This window comes from Ammospiza nelsoni, chromosome 8 (assembly GCF_027579445.1).
Source record: "Ammospiza nelsoni isolate bAmmNel1 chromosome 8, bAmmNel1.pri, whole genome shotgun sequence".
Classification (NCBI taxonomy): Eukaryota; Metazoa; Chordata; class Aves; order Passeriformes; family Passerellidae; genus Ammospiza; species Ammospiza nelsoni.
Genome location: NC_080640.1, coordinates 11,563,591 through 11,585,874, shown reverse-complemented (window position 1 = coordinate 11,585,874; position 22,284 = coordinate 11,563,591). Strand labels below are relative to the sequence as shown.

Here is a 22,284-nt window from a genome sequence, read left to right as displayed (position 1 = left end):
CAATGAGCAGGATTATATGTAGCCTGCAAGATGTACAAAGTAATCCTTGCAGTGCACTCAGTGCAAGTAAGGCCTCAGCAGTAGCTTTGTGGCCAGTCTAAGTTCACTTAAAGAAAGATAAAGATCATTTTAAGAGTCTCTCTCAGAGAAAAATGGAGATACTCAAACATAGGGTAACCTGGCTTAAAAGAAAAGCTTGAATGGATGGGAATTGTTCAGCTAAAGAAGAGGAAACTGAAGAGGGATGATAAAATGAATGGAAAACACAGCTGTTTAAGGTAAATAGGTTTGAGGGTTTTTTTTACTTTTACCTGTGAAGCATTGGATGAGCAATCATATGTTTAAAATACAGCAAAACAGAGAAAGTTAGTTCATATGAAAAAGCTTATTGTGAGAGTAAAGCCTGATATAGCTCCCTGGGAGTCCTTTCTTGTATCAGAGATCATTAAAAACAGACCAGGCAAATATCTCTTGGGAGTGATTCAGAGGAACTACATCCTGCCTGGGGAATGGAGGTTGGTTAGACAACATCTCCAGAGCTCACTAATTTAATTTCTCTACACTTCCAAACCTTAATGATTCTCCAGGTTTGTCATTTGTTACAGCAGTGGCAGCATGTTTTGGTTCTAGTTGCATCTCTATAAGTGTCAATAAAATCTTGATTTGTGAGAATCATTGTGCAGCTTGACCTCTCTTTCAGTCCTGCTAAATAACAAGAACTCTGATACAACTGCATGCAGGCTTTTGAGACAGAAATACCATATAATTATGTCAGATAAGGCCTGGCATCATTTTCATGGGTTTTCTTTAGGGAAGGGTACGAGTACTTTCTGATTGCTATACATATAGGTACAAGTTTTCAGCCTTTTTGTGGAAAATAGGAAGCACGTCAAAACTGGGTCCCTCTAAGCCACTGTATCTAAAGCAAGTAATTGTATTTTTGCACTTTTCCGTGTGAAAAAGTAATTTTTGTGGGATAACACTGCAGCTATGGTGATTACATCTTTACTTCAGACTATGGGAAGAATGATAAGATAAACAAGTGTAAGTAGGCTGTGCAGGAAAAGCTGCAGTGAGGATTGGACCAAGCTCTGTTTGGCAGGGGAAGAAATGGAGGCTGCCCTTGTGTGGTGGTAAGAGAAGTGTGGGGGTGGCAGAGGCAAGAGTCAATTTCCAGCTGGGTAGGAGAGCTGAGCTGTGTCAGCACAGAAAGGGGTGGCAGAGCAGTGAGGGAGGTCAGCCTGACTGCAGATGGAGTCAGATGGGGCTCTGACTTCTGTCTTCCCACTGGTGCTTGCTCATCTGTAGCATTCCTGGATGCCCACTGCATCTCCTGGTATTTCCACTTTGTTGGGAGAGTAGTATCCTAGTCCAGGCTTGAAGGGCAACTCATCTTGTCACCTTGTAGCTGGGGCAAGTAAAAGGTACTTAACTTGTGTGAGCTGTGACAGCTTGTGGCTGTTGCAGGTAACTCTCTAACCTGCCCAACTGAGTTCTGCTCAGGTGTCTGCTGCCAAAGCTTGCTCCTGATGTCCAAATGTAATGAAGCTGGAACAGTGACAGTGCACTGTGAAATGCTCCCTTCTTTGTCAGCTCTGCTTGTTTTTGGCATACTCTGCCATCTCTCCTCCTTCTAAATCTGTAGTTGCACAATGTCCATGTAGTGTTACTGCTCTCTGATGTTCCTGTGAAGTCAGCCAGTCCCTGCAGCCCCAGTGGGCTTTGTGCAGGACGGCAGCACTAGCTGGCAGCAGACTGGGACTGCACCTCAGGTGTTCATTTAAAAGATGACTGGAAACAGCTGTAAGAAATCAGATATGGACAAGACAGAGGGACTTCACATTCCCCTTCTAGTAACAGCTTTTAGAAACTGCATTCAATTGTCAGTGCACCGTATTTCCTTAATACTCATGTTTGAAGTGTCAGACTGCACCTTTAGGTGCTACATTGCTTAGGGAAAGCCCCAGAAAAATCTTAAATTGTGTGCATCTTGATGCCTTTTAAGTACACAGTGACAAAGAAGCCTGATCTGGCTTTGAAGCAAACTCACTTTTTTCAGTCTGAGCACAGAACTCTCTCCTGACATGGTGCCTACTTCTTGGGCTCTGTAAATGCTAGGCACACAGAAAAATCTATGTGTTCTCCAGATTGCAGGACTTCTATAGAGGAGCCAGAGTTGCAATAGAGGGAATGTGAAACCACTTTTATGTTCTAAAGAGGCAGTTTGTTGTATCCAATGTGTTTTGACAGGTAAGTGCTATCTCAGCCAGTCCTGGATGTTGCCAGGAGACATTTCAGGTATAATTAGGGATGTAGGCTGCAGTTCAAAGCTGGCTATTGTTCATTTGTTCTGCTGCTGTGACAGATGGGCTTGGAGTCACAAAGGCATTGCCAAGGTCTGTACTGTCTGTCCATAGATCTCCAAAAGCATTGCTCATATGACCATGAAGCTGGCAATGGTTGGACATCCATCCAGCCAAGGCTGGTTCTTGCCACATGATCCATGACTATTGCTCAGTCAATGGAGAAGAATATTATACCCTTGTAATGAACAAGATGGTTGTATTTAAGAATGCCCTGAGGTGATAGATCTTTTCCACACCTTAATCGAGCAGCAGGTGCTCTTTGCTTTCTAGGCATGATGCAAAAACCACTCGTGTAGCAGTAAAAGAATGATGGTCTTGTGGGTGGAAAGATTTTTGATTCACAGTCTGGCTAAGTTTGTTGTCTGGCAGATTGGCTGCCAATAAACTGGTGAAAATGTGGCCTTGAAATAAGTAAGGATGAGCCTTTTGTCTTACACACATCTCTCAGTGAATCATCCCTGTGCACAAATGTCCAGATACTCCTGCTTACTCAACAAATGCACTCTGCAAAGCCTCATCTATTACACACCTTTAGCAGACTGAATTCCAGGAGCCTTTGAAATCTGTAGGATTAAATGTGATATGGGCCAGCAGAGAGAAAGAGGCATGTACTATATGTGATAAGAGACAGTGTTTCCAAGGGTTTTTTTCCCCCTGCTTTTTAACAATTTGTTTGTTTACAGGAAAGCAAATTGAGTGATCTGAAATTAAATTTGCGTCTGCTTGATGGAATGAGGAAGCTGCTTTATTTATGTTTTCCAGATTAAGTTAAATGAATGGGTTTTTTTGTTCACTTTGCTTTTATTTTTCAAAGACATGTTCCTGTTTAAATTTGTGTGAATTTTGTTATGAAATAAGATTCTGAAATAGAAAATTCAAGCTCCGTAAGCAACCACTGTGAAGGCCAGATAGCCTTATCAGCTACGCTTTAGCACTGACCTTATCAAACCTTTTGAAGCAGTCTTGCTCTCAGTCTTTCCAATAGGAGAGTTTATTAGGTTGGGCTGAAAAAAGGACCAGTTCTGTATACCAGGCCTAGGAAGAGCATCAGAATCTGGGGTTTGGGGTGCAGGGCAGAATTTCTGCTGTATCTGACTTTGCAGAGGAAGTGCTCCCAGCATGACCTTGGCTGCTTTGGGTGGTGCTGCTCTGATGGTGCTGCTCTGCCCTGTGGGGTTGCCAAACATGGAGAGGATGTGTAGAGGTGGCTCCACATGGAGCTCTCTGGATTCTGACAGTTCATTTGCATCTGCCCCAAGCTGTGTTATGACCTATTAGACTCTCTCCAGAAGGGGGTTTCCATAAACAGACTCTACATTTTGATTTACTGTGACTTCTCTTTTTTTTTCTTTTTATTTGAGAAATAGGGGCAGAAGATTTTTTTTTTATAGTGATGAACTATCTCAAGCAAGGTAGGAAGGTGTGTTACAGGACACACACAGGGTCCTCTGGCTTTACTGTTGTGTGTGCTTCTCATGTTGATCAATGGTGTTTCTATCTGAAGGGAGCAGAACTCAGCTGTAGAGTCATTTAGATTGGGTTTGCAGGGGGAGGCTCTGCAGATCTTTTGGTCCAGCTCCTGCTCAGATCAGCTTCAAAGGTTGAAGCAGTGATGCTAGATAAAGCTGCTCCTATCCTCATCCAGTCAAGTTCTGAATTCCTCCAAGTACAGCAATATGCCAATCTCCCTGGGTTCTTGATTTAGTGGTGAATCAGCTCAATTATGAAGGACTTTTTCTTCTCCTTTATACCTTGCTGGAAATTCCTTGCTGCCACTGCCTGCCAATAAGGTTGGTCCTTGTTCGAAAGACTTGATACCATTTTTTGTGATGATGACTCAGAAGTCTGGGGAGATCATAGATAAGGAAAGTAAAATAATGCATTCCTGAGCTATTACTGCTCTGAACAGGGCCAGCAGTTTTCAGTTTGAAGGCTGCACAGTGAAAGTAAGATTAATTTTCTGCTCATCTCCCTGTTTCATTAAATTCCTGGTCTCAGCAACAGATTCATTTTGGACTATTTTCTGTTCTTGTTGCCATCTTTGTCATTGGAATGGGATATCAGCATGTTAATGCCTCATATAACCTGTGAATGATGGTAGAGCACAGTCGCTCTTTGACATTTTCAATGCCCAGTAATTTCATTATCTGGTCATTCTTCCCTTCCCCTGCAGTGTAGTGTGTCTGACATGGTGATTGCCACTTCTAATGTCTTTTTCTGGTACTACTTCCAAAGACTTTCCTCTGTCATTATGGGTGCTTTGCCTTTCTTAAAAGCCAGGTAATTCTTAGGGTGAAAAAGAACTTTATCTTGCATCCTCAAACTATATTATTGTGGCAGAAATAATAAATTGCTGCTTCTTTGCAATTTTCATCCTGAAGGATTTTATAGAACCATGTCAGATACATAAACATCACTCTTCACTGTAACATGGTCACTTTTCTGAGTGGAATAGGGGAAGTCTATGTTTAAAAAGTGTCTTCTCATTCAGCTGTGGAGGAGAGAGATGTGGTGTGTCTGACATGCTCTCGCTGTTTCACTTCAGACAATCATCTTGGCATTTCTCAGATCCCTCATTACTGCAAGGCTGGAGGACAGTGGCAGTGCCCTTGACTTTTCTTTTCCTGTCTTCTTATGGTATGTTAAAAGAGGGTTTTTTTGGTGGAATATTTATTTGTTTTGACTTTTGTGGTTAAGGTCTGATGTTTGTTCAGAGGAGCTGAGAAGTGTCTTGGGATTTGCATGATTTGGGGACACATAAGGTGCTGTGGATTGCTCCAGACAAAGTGTGTCTTATAATTCCACCTTCTTATGCAATGAGCTCATGTAGTGAGTGTATGCAGATGACTGGTTGAAATCCTGCTTGTAAATGTCTATATATAACAAAGATAGTGGAGGTTGGGGCTTGTTTTAGCAAAAAGGCTAGGGCACTCAATAAATGCTTATACTAAGCAGGAAGAATGTGATCACATTAGCAATGCCTCAGTTAACAGCAGGGAATTTTGTAGTGTGTAAGAGTGGGTCTCAGTCATGGACATGTTATATTTTACTAGAGGTTTTACCAGAGGAAGATTGTTAGAAGGCAGTTCAGAAGAAACCTCTCAGGGAAATAAAGTTAGAGATGCAAAACCCAAGAAGTTTGATTTGTGCATTTTCTTTTCCATTGTCTTTGGCATGGAAAACTTCTCAAACTTTCTCAAAGTTTTTAAGGGGGGGTCATTACCCATTCACTAGTAACTGTTATTTGGAGTTTGCAAAGGCTTTTCTTGGAATGTTTGGGTGTTATGAGACACCTTCTCCTGAGTTCCAACTCTGTTTTGTCATGTGGAAAATTTCACCTTCTTCCTGATTCTTTAAAAAAAATGGTTGTTAATAATAATCAGATGACCTAACATGTGCAGGCTGAAGACTTTTGTTTCATCACTTGGGATCCATTGATGTTTTAATTAGTGCTAAATGCTGTTGTTTCCACCTTTTCACACAAATTCCTCTTGGTGACATTACTGACTCTCCTGGGCTCAAAGCAAGATGCTGTTTTGTTTGTTGCTGCAATACTTTGGATTTAGTAAGGATTGTGGTAGACTTGCTATGATTCTTATGTTTGCAAATCTTTTAATTCCCTACCTCCCAGATATATCTGAACTCTTCTGATACACATATTAATTCTCGGTTAAATCTGGACTTTTCATGGGACTGAAGCACTGCATGGAGACTTTGTGAGCAGTGGAAATACAGCCTGGTATTTAGAGCAAGGACTGACACTGCTTGCAACAAGGACGTTTGACCCAGCCTTGTGTCAGAACCCCTGCTCTAGTACAGGACACAGTGAGGTTCTGCATTTTGCATTAGAACTGCCACATGTCCCTGCTGAGAGCTGACACAGAGGAGCTGGGTAGGAGGAGAGCTGTTTGTGAAGGGTGTTGGCCAGGGAAGGTCAGTCTCCCAACTCTTCCCTCTCTTTATTGACTAGAAGGGAATCCAAAGGAGACCAAACTCCTTGGACTAGCTGTAAACCTTTTTAAAGAGGAAATATTTAAATTTATTGTCTAGAAGAAGCTTTATGGAACTGACTTTTCAGCCATGCTGAGTAATCTTGCTAAAGAGGCTACCTTGTTTTACAGCTTTAAATCTACTTTGGACTGAATATTAGCAATTATCCCATGGGGAACAATCCTGTTTTTTCTGGATGAGTTAATAGGCTCCTTGCGTCTCTAATTTCTATTGTGCTGTGAAGATGTGGATGATTGTTATTAAAGGCTGTGAGAAACAACTGGCCAGGTCATTGCCAGACTGCTATTATTCATGGGTGTTGTACCTGGGCTGCAGTTTGCTTAACATTGCAATCTATGTCTTCTAAATTGTTTTCATAGAGCTTGGCCAATAAAATGACACGTTTATTATGTTCATGCAGATCTCTTGTTTAATCAAGAATGCCACACGTGCTGTGAATGCAAAGCTGTTCTTGAGAAGTTTGTGAAACAAATTGGCTTTATTTTCCTTTATGTTTGAATGTAAATACAGTATACTTATGGCATCTGCAAGTGCTTGCAATAGCTGTTCAGGAGTGCTCTGTGCTATTCTGACTGTGGCATTGCTAATCTGAGCCATCTAAAACAGCCTGAGGTAATTTATTTTCTTCTTTCTTGGTAGGGAGAGGAGGGAAAAGAATGCAATGGAAATAATTAAAAATCATTATATATATATATATATATATATATATATATATAAAAATTATATAATACATAAATATATAATGTATGCATGTGTGTAAAAGGAAAAGTAAAAATAAGAGAATATGAGGTTTTGTTGTTTTGTTTTGAGGCATTGCTGGTCAATGGCTTAAAACAGAACAACAAAACCTCTGGCCTCCAAGAGCTAGGGCTTGTAGAAAACCAAAATGCAACAGTCCATGAGAGATAACTTGAGCTCTGTGATGCAGTGGAGGACGCTGGTGCTCTGACAGCTTGGTTTAAAGCTGAGTCCCTGGTGCCTGTTTTAGTGCATCAATTTTGTAATGAGAGCTGCTCTGGCTGCAGGAGGGTTGTGAGGAGCTTGGAGCTGTTGGAATCAGTCTTGTGCTGGTGCAGTTACTAAAGAGATCTGTATCAATTTCCATTTGAAAGGCTGGACTGGGGAGTATCTTCATTCTTCTGTGTTCTATAGGTGAATTTACAACAGGTTACACTGTTCCAATAACTAGGTTTACTGAAGATTATCTTTGGAGCTCTTGCTGTCTGTCCTGATGTAAAAAGGATCCAGAGAAATATTTCTGGTTTGGGAGGTGTTTTATAAGAAATAGTTGGTAGATGATCATCTTAGTGAAAGGACAGTCATAAAACATCAGAGGCAAAAATAAGCCTTTGGATTTGTTCTTTAGTCTGCCACAGGTACTAAAAGATATGCACACATAGGAAAAGGTGAGCACCCTGCAAGGTAAGAGAGAGAACCTGTACAGAGTTGATACACTGACAGATGACACTGACACTGTCCACTGGAATCAGCGCTCTGGTCCCCACTGTGCTTCAGCCTCTGGTGATGCTCAGAGCTCTCAGCTTTTGCCAGCTCAACCCTTTCTCATGAAAAGAATATTGTTCCCGTGACTTCATGGTGCTGATAAGGACAAGACCCTGTGGTGTGACTGGTGAGGGAGAAGAGATTATTCTGATGGTAATCCAGGACTCTTGCGGCAGTAAAGGGGAGAAGAAAACTCTCACAGACCTTGCAGAGTGGCCATTACAGATCTTGTTTAGTCAGTTTGCATTCTTACTTTGTTGTACTGCACAGCCATTCCCTCTTATGTTCCTCAAGGGGCAGAATGATTTTTTGGAAGTTTTGAGAAATTTCTGGCACACCACATAAAGCATTCCAATGCAGTGATAGTCAGTGGGACTATTGATGCTCTTTAGAGCCCTTCTGCAGTGATGGGTATTGATATCTCAATGCAAGGTGCAAGGTAACCCTACAGCCCATGGATGTAAAGTTCCCTGAAAGTCCACTGGAGACCCTGCAGAGCTGCAAAGGATTTTCAGAGAAAATGAGACTCTGTCTCTTCCCCCTTTTCCACCTCCAGATTTTGGGTCCTGGATATCCTTCTGATGGTGATGCAGGTGATAGAAGAGCAAAGCACTGAGCCTTCCTTGTCACACCTGAGTAAAAAGGATCTACCTCTTAGAGTTTAGCATCCTAGATCTTGATCTTAAAAGTAGTCCCAGTTTAAATGCCAGCAGTCTCAGCTGTCATAAGCATGATTCTTATAGGAGATTCTTATAAGACAGTGGCTTGATATGAAGAATGTGCTTCAATTTCTCTGTCTCCTGGAGGGCAAGATTCTTTCAGATCCATAGAAATAATTTTTTAGATCCCGAAGTAAGCAAAGGAGAAAGATGTCACAATGTCAAGCCTTCTGAAAGTTTTCTGTTGAAATGAGGGTTGCAGACTGGAGCCAATAGGTGTCTGACCAACTGTCTCTGGGCCTCAACCAAAAGTTGATAGAGCTTTGGATTTCTGCAAAGGTGGTTTGCCTCTTTTCTCTTATACAATCCATGTACATAATGTAGAGTCTGAACTTCTAAGTTTCCTACTTTTACAGCTTGAAATTCTCAACCATAATGTTGCATTAAAGGAGACTGGAATTCAAGTTCCTCTATTTTTCTCAGTTTCTTTTTTATTTTTTTTATAAGTAACAGAACACTTAAGTCTGTAAGAAAAATTGCCCTTGACAGCTTCAACTGTGCTGCTCCACATGTCCCCATGCAGGCATTAGCACAAGGTATTTCTAAAGTGGGAAAAACCCATTTTCTTTCTTACTAAGGTCAAAACAGATTAATGGATTTTTTTCTTAAACATATTCTACCCCCTCTTTGAGCTATTGGACTGACACTAAAAATTGCAATTGTATTGTGGCTCCTCAAAGATTCCTTTACTTTCTCCCACCCCACCATGAGCTGGTGCCAGTCTTTCACAGGAAAATTTTTTGAGAGCAGGATGGGGGGGGAATGTATTAAAAGTTTTAGTGCTGAGACAGAGGAGGATGTTATATCTGGCTGGCTCAATGTGGTGGATATACACAGAGGAATCATTCCCAGCTCACATTCTGGAAATACCTAGTGACAGAGATTTCATGTAAGTCCGCTTGTTTAGGCCCTCCAAAGGAGATAACATTCCGGCTCCAGGGGTGCTTGGCATGAGCAAGAGCTGCTCTGCACAGGAGCAAAGAAAGGAAATTGCCCAGAGTGTGTTTTCACAGCAACATACGAAAATTCTCAGATGAAAATAATTTGGTTTACTATTTAATGAAACAAGACAAATAATAATAGTAAAAAGCTACTTATGGTGTAAGTATTCAGCCTTTGCAATGATGATAAAAATGTGTGCACCTGACAAACACAGAATAAAAATAATAAAGGTGATTAAAATAATGAGTAAACATTATTTCAAAGGAATATGAGTAGGAAAAGGAGCTGCTAGGGCAGAGTCTGACCTTACCAAAGTTGAGTCACTGAGTTTTAAAGTAGATTTTCTTGCCTGCAGATGAGGACTGCATAAACAGAAGTTCAAGGTCAGGAGAGTGCAGTTAATTGGACAGACCACGTTTTTATTACCTTAATATATAGGATAATCAGATAATTTAATTTTTTTAAAATCCATAATAATGTAAAAATATGTTAATTGGCTATTTAGCACTCAAACTCTTGCTTCTGACCTTTTGTCCATCAAGAGCCCTGACTTGTGCTTGTCTCTTACCTCAGGCACTGTCCTATTCTGTGTGTCCCACTCAGCCTGACTGACCCAAGTTGCCTGTGATACTTACTCATTTAATCTAAATGATCACTTTTATTTTTATCTTTTTCTTCCTGTGATGATTCTCATATTTCACCTTCCCTGTTTAATTATAAGTACTCTAGGTATGCATATTTAAGACATTGTGATTACATAATGAATTTGTACAATGATGTTACAGTTGTTTAAAGTGGGTTCTCATGTGTGGTGGAAAATCTGATTATTGGATGCTGATAGTTGCAGAACCATAACTCGAACAATTTGTGCATTTTGCCCTTTTTCCCTCTGTGCTACACTTGACATTTGGCAAACTGCAGCAATCCTTCTTTCCCTGTGCTGCTGTGAGGAAGGAAATGAGCCAAAGTCTAAGGTTCTTGGATTTGCAGGAGTGGAAGATCTTTTAACTGGCCACTAAAAACAGATGGAAGGATTTATCTCCCAACAGGTACTTTGTTTTGTTCCATGGTAACATCTGTAAAACTCCAGCTCTTGGACTGCTTCTCCTGTGCTAGCAGTGACGCTTTTTCACATGAAGTAAGCCTTTGTAGGCATGAGGCTGGAGTGGACTTGAACGGATATCTACTCTATCTTCTGTCCCTGGGGAGAGAGAGAATCTCTTGCCCATGCACTGATCAATAACAACTGTTTGAGATGCTAATTGAAATCTGAAGAAGATCACTAATATTTATATATGTGTATGTACATATGCAGGGGAGAGGTGAGAGGGCATATGTGTGAGAGGAGTGAGAGTTCCTGAGTAGAACCTGGAGTCCAAAATGGTACAGCTATAAGCTGCCTGAATTTTCTTGAAAAATTACCTTTATGAGAACTGTTTTTTATTCTCTTCCTTTCAGAAATGCCTCAGACACAAAATTCCCCACATAGTTTAGCTTCATTTATAGAACCAGATACTCCTGCTTTCAAGAAAAACGCTTTCCTGTCCTGGCACTTGATGTGATCTCAAAGGGCTATGCCCCCTTACTTTTTTTTTTTTTTATTAAATTGAGAAATGTCCTCTGACGGTAGTGTACCCATACTTGGAGTTCAAGTCATTCCTTCTTTCCAGGTCTCCCCATGTCAGAAGCTTTAAATGGCCCTTCAGCAGAAATGTGACTGACTCCACAGAGATAAATTGCTGCACGAAATCTGCTGCTTCGTGGATGGTATCAGGAGATAATTGGAATAAGAACTGAGCCAGCAAAGTATCTGGGGCCTTTTTTCATTTTCTTCTTGAACTTGGAGGTGTGCACACAGCAGCTTTAAAAGGAAGACAGAGAAGGGAAAAAAAAGATAAAATTAAAGTTTCCAAGGCTTTAGAGGGGGGCTTCTTAGCAAGGGGGAAGAACTGGGATATGTGATCTAGTGTGGGTTGCTGAATCAATAGAAATAAATAATGAGTTCTTTGCTATCACCTCTTATAAGGTATGATAGGGGACCCTTAAATCATATCACTACCTGACAGGAGAGATTGTATTTATGTTAAACTGAGTTACACAGAGATAAAGCTCAGCCTTCTGTTATTTTAAGCAATCTAGATGTCTTTTCTGGTGGGAATGTGTATTTATGTGTAGAAAAACCATCCTGAAAAGCTGGGGAAAATTCTGTAGGGCAAAACTGTGCCTTGTCAGGGGGGTGGATCAGATAATCTGGGGAGTGTTTTCTATCTCTGACTTCTCTGACTAATGCTACTCACAAGCTGCTGAGAGTGTTGGTGTGTCCACCCTCCCTTCCAGTGTGTTTATTCCTAATTACCACACCTTTTCCAGACACTCTCTCCTGATTCTGTGTGACTGATAATTGTTTTTATATTACACAGACATAGACACAGATGTACATGAGTGTGTGCACTCTCCTGCAGCCTCTGGGACAGGATCCAGCTGCTCTTTAAGGACTGCTGTAGGCATCTCATTTGTTTCTTTATTAAGGAGGTTTTGCACAATTGTAATCAGAGTTACAATTTTTGTGTGTGTGTGTGTGCATGCACTAAAGGTAAGCATGTGGGTATGCAGGAGATATATTTGCTGAAACTGAGGCAGGATTTCCCAATTTTATTTCTTACTTTTCTTGGAAAAAATGTTGCATGAGAGATACTGCCCAATTTTTAATGTGCAGTGGAGATGAAAGAGCCTCATGGCTGACTTGCAGCCACCATACAGCTAGTGGCTGTGAAAACCCTCCCTTTGGTTGATAATTGGAATGTCTGCCTTGGGAGGAGGAAAATCAGACTTCTTTTTCCACATTGTTGTAAAACATTATAGTCCAATTCCTTTTCTGAGTCCTGGAGTCATTAGTCATTGCCTTGCTGGTGGGGTTATTCAGCTGCATTCACTGCCACAGCAAGGATTTGTATGTGCAAGGCATCTCTGAACATATCCTAAATTACAGTCCCTGCACAAAAATGCCTAAAACTAAAAGCATGAAAGACCCTGTCAGATTCAATTAAAAACACTTTCTAGATTTGTGGAGGCCAGTAAGGTAGATCCATGACTCTGGAAGAGGTGTCTCTCTGTGTTGATGTTGATGTGTGCTGTTTCTTTGACAGACTGGGCTTGCCCTTGAATTGCCAAGGCATCCAAGGGAACCAGCACACAAAATTCCTGCCCTGCTTTTGCTTGTAAAGGGACAGGAGGAGAGAGTTGGGCTTTCAAGATCTGGCTATTTCTGCAAGCCACTGTAGTGGTTTTAGTTATGGGGTTTTTTAGGTTTTTTTTTTTTTTTTGCACCCTCAGATTCTGTTAATTCAGTGCAAGTCCTGTAAATGGGAATTTCACACTGCTGCTTACATCTGGAAGGTGCTTTTGTGAAGATAATGTGATCTGTCTCCAGCTGTGCCAGTGGGAAGACTTCTGCTCTGGCTCCAGCCCGTTGTGGTGCCAGATTTATATTGAAAGGGAGGAGGGCAGGGGACAGAAGGAGCCTGCTGTGGCAGTTTTCCCACTGGAAAGTGATAAGCAACACAGGCAAAGGAGGATTAAAGGCGAATATCCTCCTTTTAGTTACTGGTTCTTGTTTTGAGGACAAATTTGACAGTCTCAGCTGTTTGGAGATCACAAGTTCACTGGAACATGTTTTGCTTCTGTGTGTGATCTTGGGATTTGTCTCTTTCAATTTCAGAGGGCTCTTTTGTCTGCGCTGCCTGAAGCCACCCACAGATCATTTTTGTCTCTCCAGAGATTAAAAAAAAAAAAGAAAGAAAAAAAAAGTAAAAAGAAAAAGTAAGGAAAAGTCCTTTGCTGCAAGCTTAGTTGGCAAAGCTTTGCTCTTACAGAACTGCTACTCTGATTTCCAGGGGCAGGATTTGGCCTGTGCTTGTTGTCAGCACCTCTGCTGGTTTTTTATTTTGTCTTAGGATGTGCTATTCATTAATTCCTACTATCTGGAGATAAGTTTTCTTCAGCTATGCTCACCAGACTGGGGAAAAAAGGGGAGATTGGTGTTTAAGGTGCATGTATTCCTTTTTAGTTAATCATTCTCTTACTCTGGGTGAACTCAGATTGGTGTTTTATCTTCCAGATGATGCCTCTTACCTTAAATTATCAAAATGTGCTGAATTGGATTATTTAAGCTATGCTGAATTCCTCGATTGACTTTTTCAGAATAAAGTAGTCTTTGACTTTTCATATGTATTTGCAAAGTGGATTGAATCAAATTCTTAAAGTTTATTTGGAATCTTCTTTCTGAGTGTTCCCATGTAGAGAAACACTTAAAATTTCACTTAACCTCTCTTTGCCTCCTCATCAGTAAAACAAAGATGCTATTACTTGCCTTGTTTCATAGTGGTGATGCTTGCAGAATCTGTTAACACCTGTGGAATTTAAATTCCTCTCCTGGGAGCTTTGTAATAGTTCTATATGCTTCTCACAACTGGAGATGGCACTCTTGGGTATTGGCAACTGCACTCAGGCCTCCAGTGGAAATGAGGATGGTGATGTTGCATAGTGGGATCACTCACATGCACACACAGATTTTTGAGGCTGTATTTGTGTGAAGAGATTTTGATGAGACCAGGATTATTTAGTGATTGTTTTTGAGAATCATGCTACCCTGACCCAGGAAAACACTTGTACTGGAATAATTTCCTCAGAGCAGCCTGTGCCACGCTGTGTTTGGAATTCTAGCTTAAAGCAGTGCTGATAGCACATCAGTGTTTTAGGTGTAGCTGAACAGAGATTCACAGTGTTTCTCACTCTGCCCACCCAAGGAGGAGGTCAGAAAGGTGTTGTGTTCCATGGAGCATCATCCTCAGCAATAGTAACTGTGCTCTAAGACTGATTTTACATTGGTCTGCTGGGGAGGACAGTCAATGCCCTTATATCACTTGTTTGTTTATTTATAGTTTCTTCCCTTTCCTTGACTAATGGCAATGTCTTTGTCAGGAATTACAAGGGTTTTTTTCACTTTTGCTTTTCTGGTTTTCTCCATCAACCTGGGGTGGGACAGAATCAGTATCTGTGTTGGTGCTTAGTTTCTGCTTGCGGTCAGCCTACCACAGTTTCCACTTAAGCACAAATATAGATTGAACATGTAAATTTTCTTTTCTCCATCTTTTGAGTATTTGTTTGGGAAAAATTAGGCTGGTATTGGTGGCTTTTGACAGAATTAGCTTTGAATTAAGTGATTGCATGAAAGAGTGCATTAGAAATTAATGAATGTGCATGTCCATGTGCTTGCCAGTCAGCCCAGCTTTAGCTAATAATCTTGTGCCTTGAAAACCACCCACCACCACCAAAAAAAGAAACCCAAAACAAACAAACAAAATCCCAAAATAATCCCAAATAAGAAAACATCAAGGAGCTATAAATATAAGTGCTGCTGGTGTTTAAGTCCCAGAGCATTTAAAGCCAATTTGTCTTTGGCTGCGAGCACTTTTACTGACACTGGTTCACACTATCCTGTGGTTGCTCACATTTGAAATTTACTTCTTGGGTGCTGTAGTTCTCATATGGATTGGGGAATGGCAGATGGAAATTGCAGACAAGCTTCCTTTGGTTGGCTTGCAGGGTAGAAAATGTTGCAAGCATCATGGAAATATGTCTGTGGGCAGGAGACAGAGACCCCAGCATGCCAGAGCAAGTGAGTGGAGAGTTCTCATTTTGCACATGTAAATTTGTCTGCCCTCTTTCTGCTGTGCTCTGTGCTGCCTATTGCTCATCCCTGTACTCTTTATTAATTACACTTGGCAAATATGTGCACAGGGCTACTGATGAGTTGTTTTAATCTCTGTGCTGATACAGCAGGATCACTCAGAGAAGAGATGTCTCATGGAGTGAATCAGAGCTGGCCTTTCACATGTCTGTCTGACACCTACTTTGGCTGCTGTGCTCTTCCCTCTCTTGTCTCTAATATCAATGTCCCCTCACACAGGAGTGCAGGGTCTCCACACAGCCTTGGTGTGGTGCTTTTCACGTGTTCTGAAGTTCATTGTCAACCTGCTGAAGGAGCTGCAGTGCCTTTGCACTCCTAATTTGTGGGAAGCAGGCATTATATATTCCACTCTGGGGTATATGCAAAGCACTTTGCCAGTTTACAATTGGCAAGATATAGAGCTGGGTTTAATGAACTGAAGTAATTTTCCTTCGTAGTAAAATTTTATTGGCATGGAAGATTGTTACACCACCAAACACTCTGAAAAGCTTCTGAGTACTTTTGTGATTTGTGGGCTTGGAGATTCCTGATAATTGCCTGAACAATAGGGATCCCTTCAGGAATGTGTTTTTGAGATGGAATGAAATGTGGGCTAATATTCCTAGTTGTAATTTTTCTGCTTTCATACCAGCCAAGTTGTGTTAAGACTCAAGGCTGCTGAATGGGACAGTTTTGGACACTCGCTGTCTCTTAATTTAAAGAAGTGGTCCATCACATGAAATCTGGATTTAGTGGTTTAGTATGCTATGGAGCATTGTGTCAGGATTCCTCTGTGCCAGAGGCTCTTAATCTGTATTGAAGTATAGACCATTGAAGGTAAAGGATTGACAAGTATTGGCATTTTTTTATAAAAGCCTTAAAGCAGGGTATTTAGTAGACAGTGAAAACAACCCCAACCTACATGCAATGTGGTGATGCATGTGTGAAAAATAAAGCACATAAGAAAATTCTTGTAGAACTGGAACAGCACTTCTTTCCAAAGAAAATATATTTTTTCTGATTATCCTTTCTCCATTCCCATTTCTGTCTACAAAACCAAAACAATTTGTTAAATTATTCAGGTCATTAAGTTTCGTGTAAGCTCAGCTTGAAATTGCATTTTCTGGAGGGATTGTATTGCCTTAAGGGAGCTGTAATTCAGCCTCCCTATTTCCACATTCTGTCCTGCAGACTCTTTCCCTGGTTTTTGATTCTCAACCAGCTGAGCTGCTTGGTGTCCCAAGGGACATCTGCCCTGGGGTGTCCTGGGAAGCACAGTGTAGTGTATGGAGCCTAGCCTGCAGGAGATGAGGAAATTTCATATCTGAGCTGCATTTCCTGAAGTGAAAAGTATGATCCCATAGCAAAATGCAGTTTGACATTGAGCTGACTTGGAATTAATTTTGGAAAGATTGGTTTGATGAATAGAAACAGCTTAATTTGGCACTATAAAGATGTTTTCTTTATTTTGATTAAATAATGCCTAAGTGTAAGTTTTTGCTGTTTCTGAATTGCTTGGAACTTAATACATTTGTATTTCTTTTCCTCAGAGCAAAATGTTTTAATTTATGTTGCAGAGTGGACATTTTCTATGGGGTGGCAATTCCAGATTTCTCTCAGTTCAAGGGAAGAAAATGTTTTTGTTTTGAAATAGTGCCTTAATTGTAAAATCTCCAGTTTTCAGTAGAATTCAGCTTTTAAATTGAAAAACGTCAAGATTTTCATGCAAAATTACACTGTCATGGGAAAGTAATTTGTTAGTGTTCACAAAAACAAGCTGAGCTTCTTTGACTACAAAGCAGAAATTGGAATGAAATGTCTCAGCCTGAGTCAAGGAAGGTCTTTCCCTTTTTAATTTTTCTTTTTCTTGTCAGAATTCAGTTTTGTAAAATGTGTCCAATTTTTCTTCTATTTTGTTCCATCCTTTTTCAACTAAAGCATTCAAACAACACAATGTCAGAAAATCTGGTACTTCCCCACATCTGCCCCTGCCTCATGTTTCTTCTTAGCATGGCTGGGGCAGCCTGCTGGTGCCTCAGAATATCTTCTGGAAGGGTTTGATGTTTCCTCTGCAGAGCTGAGTCAAACACAGCCCATGGAACAGCTCAGGATCCAGCCCTGCCTCTCAGGCTCTTGTCTTTGTCTCAGCCCCATGGTGTACCCTGAGAAGCTGAGTTTGCTCTGTGGCAGTGTGTAGGGGGAAAGTGCTTTTGCAGCTTTTCTTGGGAAGGTTGTGTGTTCAGACTCTCAGATCCTCCCTGGTTTGCAGACTCCCAAACCCTTGCAAGAGTTGTATTTATTGAATCTGGGGTATTTTTTCTCAAAGCAAGCGAGAGCAGAGTGGAAGCTGCCTGGGTTAGTGATGGGGGAATGTTGCCTGTCCTGGGCTCCTGTGGTGAGTAATTTTAGAGTCAGGTTGCCGTAGGTGTTACCACTGCCCCAGGAAATTCCTTCTATTTCCTGGGACTGTGTGTAAGACACTGCTCAAGGGGTGCTTGTGATTTCCATGCATCACCAAATAGAGATGGATGTTAGTCATCCCAGGCAAAAATCCAGAAAAGTAATACTAAGCAACATGTCTTTACTATGAATTTATACCCAGAAGCTGAGTAGCATTCAGCCCACTTCTGTAAAGCTGTTGTTATCCTAGGATTTGCAGGGTGGTAGTAGAGAAGAGATGCATGCAAAAATATAGGGCATAGGAGATCTGGGGAGAGACACAAAGAGCTGGGAGATTATGGATGCTGCCTTTAGTTGTAATTGCAATTTAGGGTAGAAATAAGGTAGAATCTGTTGAAATTTGATCAAGACACAGAGATTTTATTTACAATGTTTAGGAATAAATCCAGGATCCACTGAACTCAGCTGTCTTCAATGTGCTTAGACTTTGAAACTCAAAAGCTTTGTGAAACCTCATCCCAGCTGTGAGCAATAAGAGGGGTGTAATTCCAGGCAGGGCAGGGCTTGTGCTATAGTGCATGACTTCCTAGACAGTCCTCAGAAGAGTGCTGGCTGAGTGCCTGTGGGATTGTTGGGAACATCCGAAAAATGTCATTCCCATTGGATTTTAGCGGGGAGAGGGCTGCCCTGCTGGGTGTAAGGGGTGGAGGCACACAAACCATCCAAACCTTGGTTGCTTCAGCTTGCAGCTGGCTCTTCCCCCTTTGTATGGGAAGGTGTGTGCAGGGTTTAGGCTGCATTAAAAAGGATGTTAGCCTTATTTCCCCATAGGATAGTGTTGATTTCAGCTGACATGGACTTGCATATGCTGACTCAAATCTGCCTGGCAGGTTTCTTTTCACACCCTGCTAGAAGCAGCTTGGCTATTATCTTCTTCCTAATGGTCTCTGCGTGGGGAAATAAAGGGAAAAATGCAATAGGGGATGGTAAAAGTGAATCCAGGAGAGGAAGGAATGCTTGGAGCATCTATTCTGCAGTCATTAAGATGGGCACTGAGTGCATAGTCACGTACCAAGGTCCCTCACAATTTGAACAGGTTTCTTCCTGGTATTATGCTGACAGTAAATGAATGCTGCAGCAGCTGTGATATTGATTAATCCTTTGGCATTTTTCTGCAAAGCTTTAAACTTTGCTCTCTCTCACAGCTGGAGCAGATGTGAGGGAAGCTGGTCTGTGCTTGAATCCTGCAAGGAGGAAATGATGCTGAAATGTTAAAATGATGCAAAACAAAAATGAAGAGGTGCCCCGGAGCTCTTCCTTGAGGCTGGTCCTGTAGAATCCAAGGGAATGAGCTGTATGACATGAGTTATGCTAAAAAGGCAAGGAGCAGATTCTCAAATGCTCTTACCTTCCCTCTATTCCCTCATCCCACGTGAGCCTGGGAGCTTGCACAGAGGCTCCCAAGCTATCAGAATGCATAACTGCCTTTCTGGAGAGAAAGGCACTGGGCAATGTAGCTTGTAGCTAGGAGGATTACATTTACCTGTGAAATCTGAGGTCACAGCACCAGGTAGATCAGAGGGAAAGTATATTCCTCTGTGGTCCCCTGTGTACTGCTCAACTCCCTCTCCCCCAACTTCAGTTTTGCAGGGCCATGACTCAGGAGTGTTTTCTCTGGAAAGTCAGTGAGTCCTGGGGCCTCTGACTCTCCTTGGGGACTAAGGATCCATGTGAAGGTCTGTCTTGCTCAGTGCATAAGCAGAATGTCACACTCCATGTCCCTCTTACCACTGTGGGAAGGTGATGGCATGTAGGAATTCCCGTGCTCTGGAGTCAGTGACAGCAGATGGAGAAAAAAAAGCTGACTGTAGGCAAGATGGACTGTTTTGGTGGATGGGGATCTACATAAAAAACTTGCCAGTGCTTTCTGTGGAGACTGAATAATTAATGATAGAATGTTGAGAGACAAAAGAAATTGACTGTAATTTTAGATTGAACTATTGAATTAACAAGGGTGCATTTTGATTCCATCCCTGAATTTGAATAATCATAGTTGCAGAGAGGTCAGCTCACAAAGTCTGATTAATTCCTGGTGGCATGTTTTATTTCAAATGCAAAACATTTTGGGATTACAATAAGTGTTACTGGTTATACAATGCACTAAGCTAATGATTTCCCATTTTGTATTTAAACCTACTTTATCCTATAATACTGCAACTTTAATGGATAAATGCTCAGCTCTCCTTTAGGTGGTTTCAGATGCCCTTTGTATTGTTACAAAATCTAACATCAACCTTTTCTTTCTCCTCTTTTCCCTTTCTCTCTCACTCCCTCCCTTTCCCCTCTCTAGGTGATTCTCATTCTGACCAAGCTCTACGACTTCAACCTGGGGAGTGTTACGGAGAGCTCACTGTGGAGGTACGTGGAACGTGGAAATCACAGCTCTCTGTCTGGGGCTGACCCGGGTTGGGGGCATGGGGCAGTGTTTGAGCTCCTCACAGGAGGAGCTGGGAAACAATCTGAGACAAATGGAGCTGCTCTTTGGGAAAGGGATGCAAGATTAGAACACATTCCTTTAATGAAGTGGGGTCGGCAAACAAGAGGGTTTCATCATGTAATGGCACTTCCCTGACACACAGAGGAGCTTGGCTTCCTTCTCACCTTAAACAAGTCACTTCCTTCCTCTCTCTGCTGTGAGGCTGGCAATGAGAACAGGCTCTATAGATGGGTACACACTTGCTAGAACTGTGTCTGAGAAGGCATAAACACAGTGTATGATATAATCTTAGCTGATCCTTGTTCCTCACCCCTGTGAGCTAAGATGGGCATCTTGGTAGTGACTTGGATGTGTTGGGCTGTAAGGAGAGTAGCTGCTGAAGGACTGGAGGTGCCACAGTGTCTTCTCCACTGTGGATGTACTTGGATGGTGTCCATAGCTGCCATGTTCCTAGTCTGGCATGGGAGATGGACTGTCCTGCCCTGGGGAAACATGCTTCTGAACAGAGTGTGGGTTTGGAAGTGTGTGTCTGCATTTAAAATAAAGAAATAACTTAAAATCCCCTCAGTCCCCAAACTTAGCCCTATAAATAGGTCACTTCCTTGATATTTGAAATCACCAAATTGTTTTATCCTGCCTGTGGAGTGGTATGCCTTCAACAGAATTGCTATCAGGTGTTTTTTACCCTAGGTACATTAAAAAAAAAAAAAGAGAAAAAGGCAGCCAGGGGTGGTGAGACCAAGTGCTTTGTGTTAGATTCACCTGGTGTATTATAGCTATTGTGAAACCTGCTCAAGGTGTAGTTGGTGGAATGGTCAGTGCATTGTAGCCTTTGCTTGGGTTTGAGCCTTTCCTGGCAGATGGTCTCTTGTACTTCTTTCTTCACAGGTGATTTAAAAGCCTCTGTTTGGAGCAGGCTTTGGCCATTTGCTGAAGGTTTATTCCTGTAAATGTATTTAAGGGTTAATTATTCAGTAGAGCTCTTGAAACTTCTCAATTTGAACAGTACTTAAGAAGCCTAATTGCACTGCACCATGGTAATCTGCAAAAGTATAAATAACCATGGAGCTAATAAGAGAGAACAGTCATTTCCACTTACCCTGGTACTTTTCAAGGTATTAATGCCTTAAAAAACTTTTGCCTCTTTACATAGCAAGTACAAATGGCACAGTGATTGTACTTTAAATGTAATTGCCAAACAATCTGCCCTGCATAAATAATGTAACAAACAGGCAAACCTTGTCTTTATCCTGAGCTTGCAGCATCACCTGAGCTCTGCAGAAAGGTAACAGCAGCATCCCTTTTGGAGGCTTCCCAAAGTGATAGAAATGTAATTAATCATCAATACAATTGAAAGCATCCAGCACTTGGTCAGCTGGGAAAACTCAGTGCTTTGTGGGAGCGTGTTCTGGAACACTTCTGCAGCTGATCTCCAGTGAAATAGGGGCCAGTGGGGGCCTGGAGATTCAGAGAGGTTGAGAAGTTAGAACTTCTCAGGTTCTTTGCTAAGTCTGTGAGGAAAGCTCAGGGTGAGAGCTAGTAGGTAGATCTCCTCAGCTCTAAACCTTATTTTCTGCTTGGAAAATTCAAGAATAAGCCATGTTTTACTTGACAGGCGAGTGTGGAATCTTGGAGAGCATCTATGAATTTCTCTGCAAAGGACATTGTAGAAATGTAAATAGATACTAAGTGTACGAAATAAGCCAGAGAAATACTCCTTTTCTTGGGATTTCCTGTTCTATTTGCGCATTCAGGCCCCTGAATCTTTCCATTATTTAAATTGGTGTTTTTCAATATTTTCTTTTCGTTTTCGAGACCCAGAACATTTTTTAAGGAGGATTTTTCTTTGCAGAATGAATGTAAGCCTCCTGGTAAGAGGTTTTCTTTCTTTAGATATTTTTGTAGACTCTTTGAGCCCCCAGATGGATCACAAACTGAATGCAACTTCAACTGTGTATCAATAGATGATCTGTTCATTTCCAAGGGGTTTGGCTTTTTTTCCCTGTGTTATGGAAATATGACTAAGCCAGGAGCCCTGCCCATCTGAGCCATGGTGCTGTTGTTATCTATCCTGACCACTTGGCAAATACGGTTGCCTTCACAAGAGAGGAGTGTGGC

The 22,284-nt window shown here is 41.5% G+C and overlaps 1 protein-coding gene across 1 annotated transcript in view; it reads left to right on the top strand.

Moving 5' to 3' along the window:
* SORCS3 (sortilin related VPS10 domain containing receptor 3) overlaps nt 1-22,284 on the top strand; it is a 262,549-nt gene that overhangs the window by 62,141 nt on the left and 178,124 nt on the right. Inside the window, exon 2 of the mRNA XM_059476918.1 lies at nt 20,020-20,087. Within this exon, the coding sequence (XP_059332901.1) occupies nt 20,020-20,087 (68 nt within the window). The remainder of the gene's footprint in view (nt 1-20,019; nt 20,088-22,284) is intronic.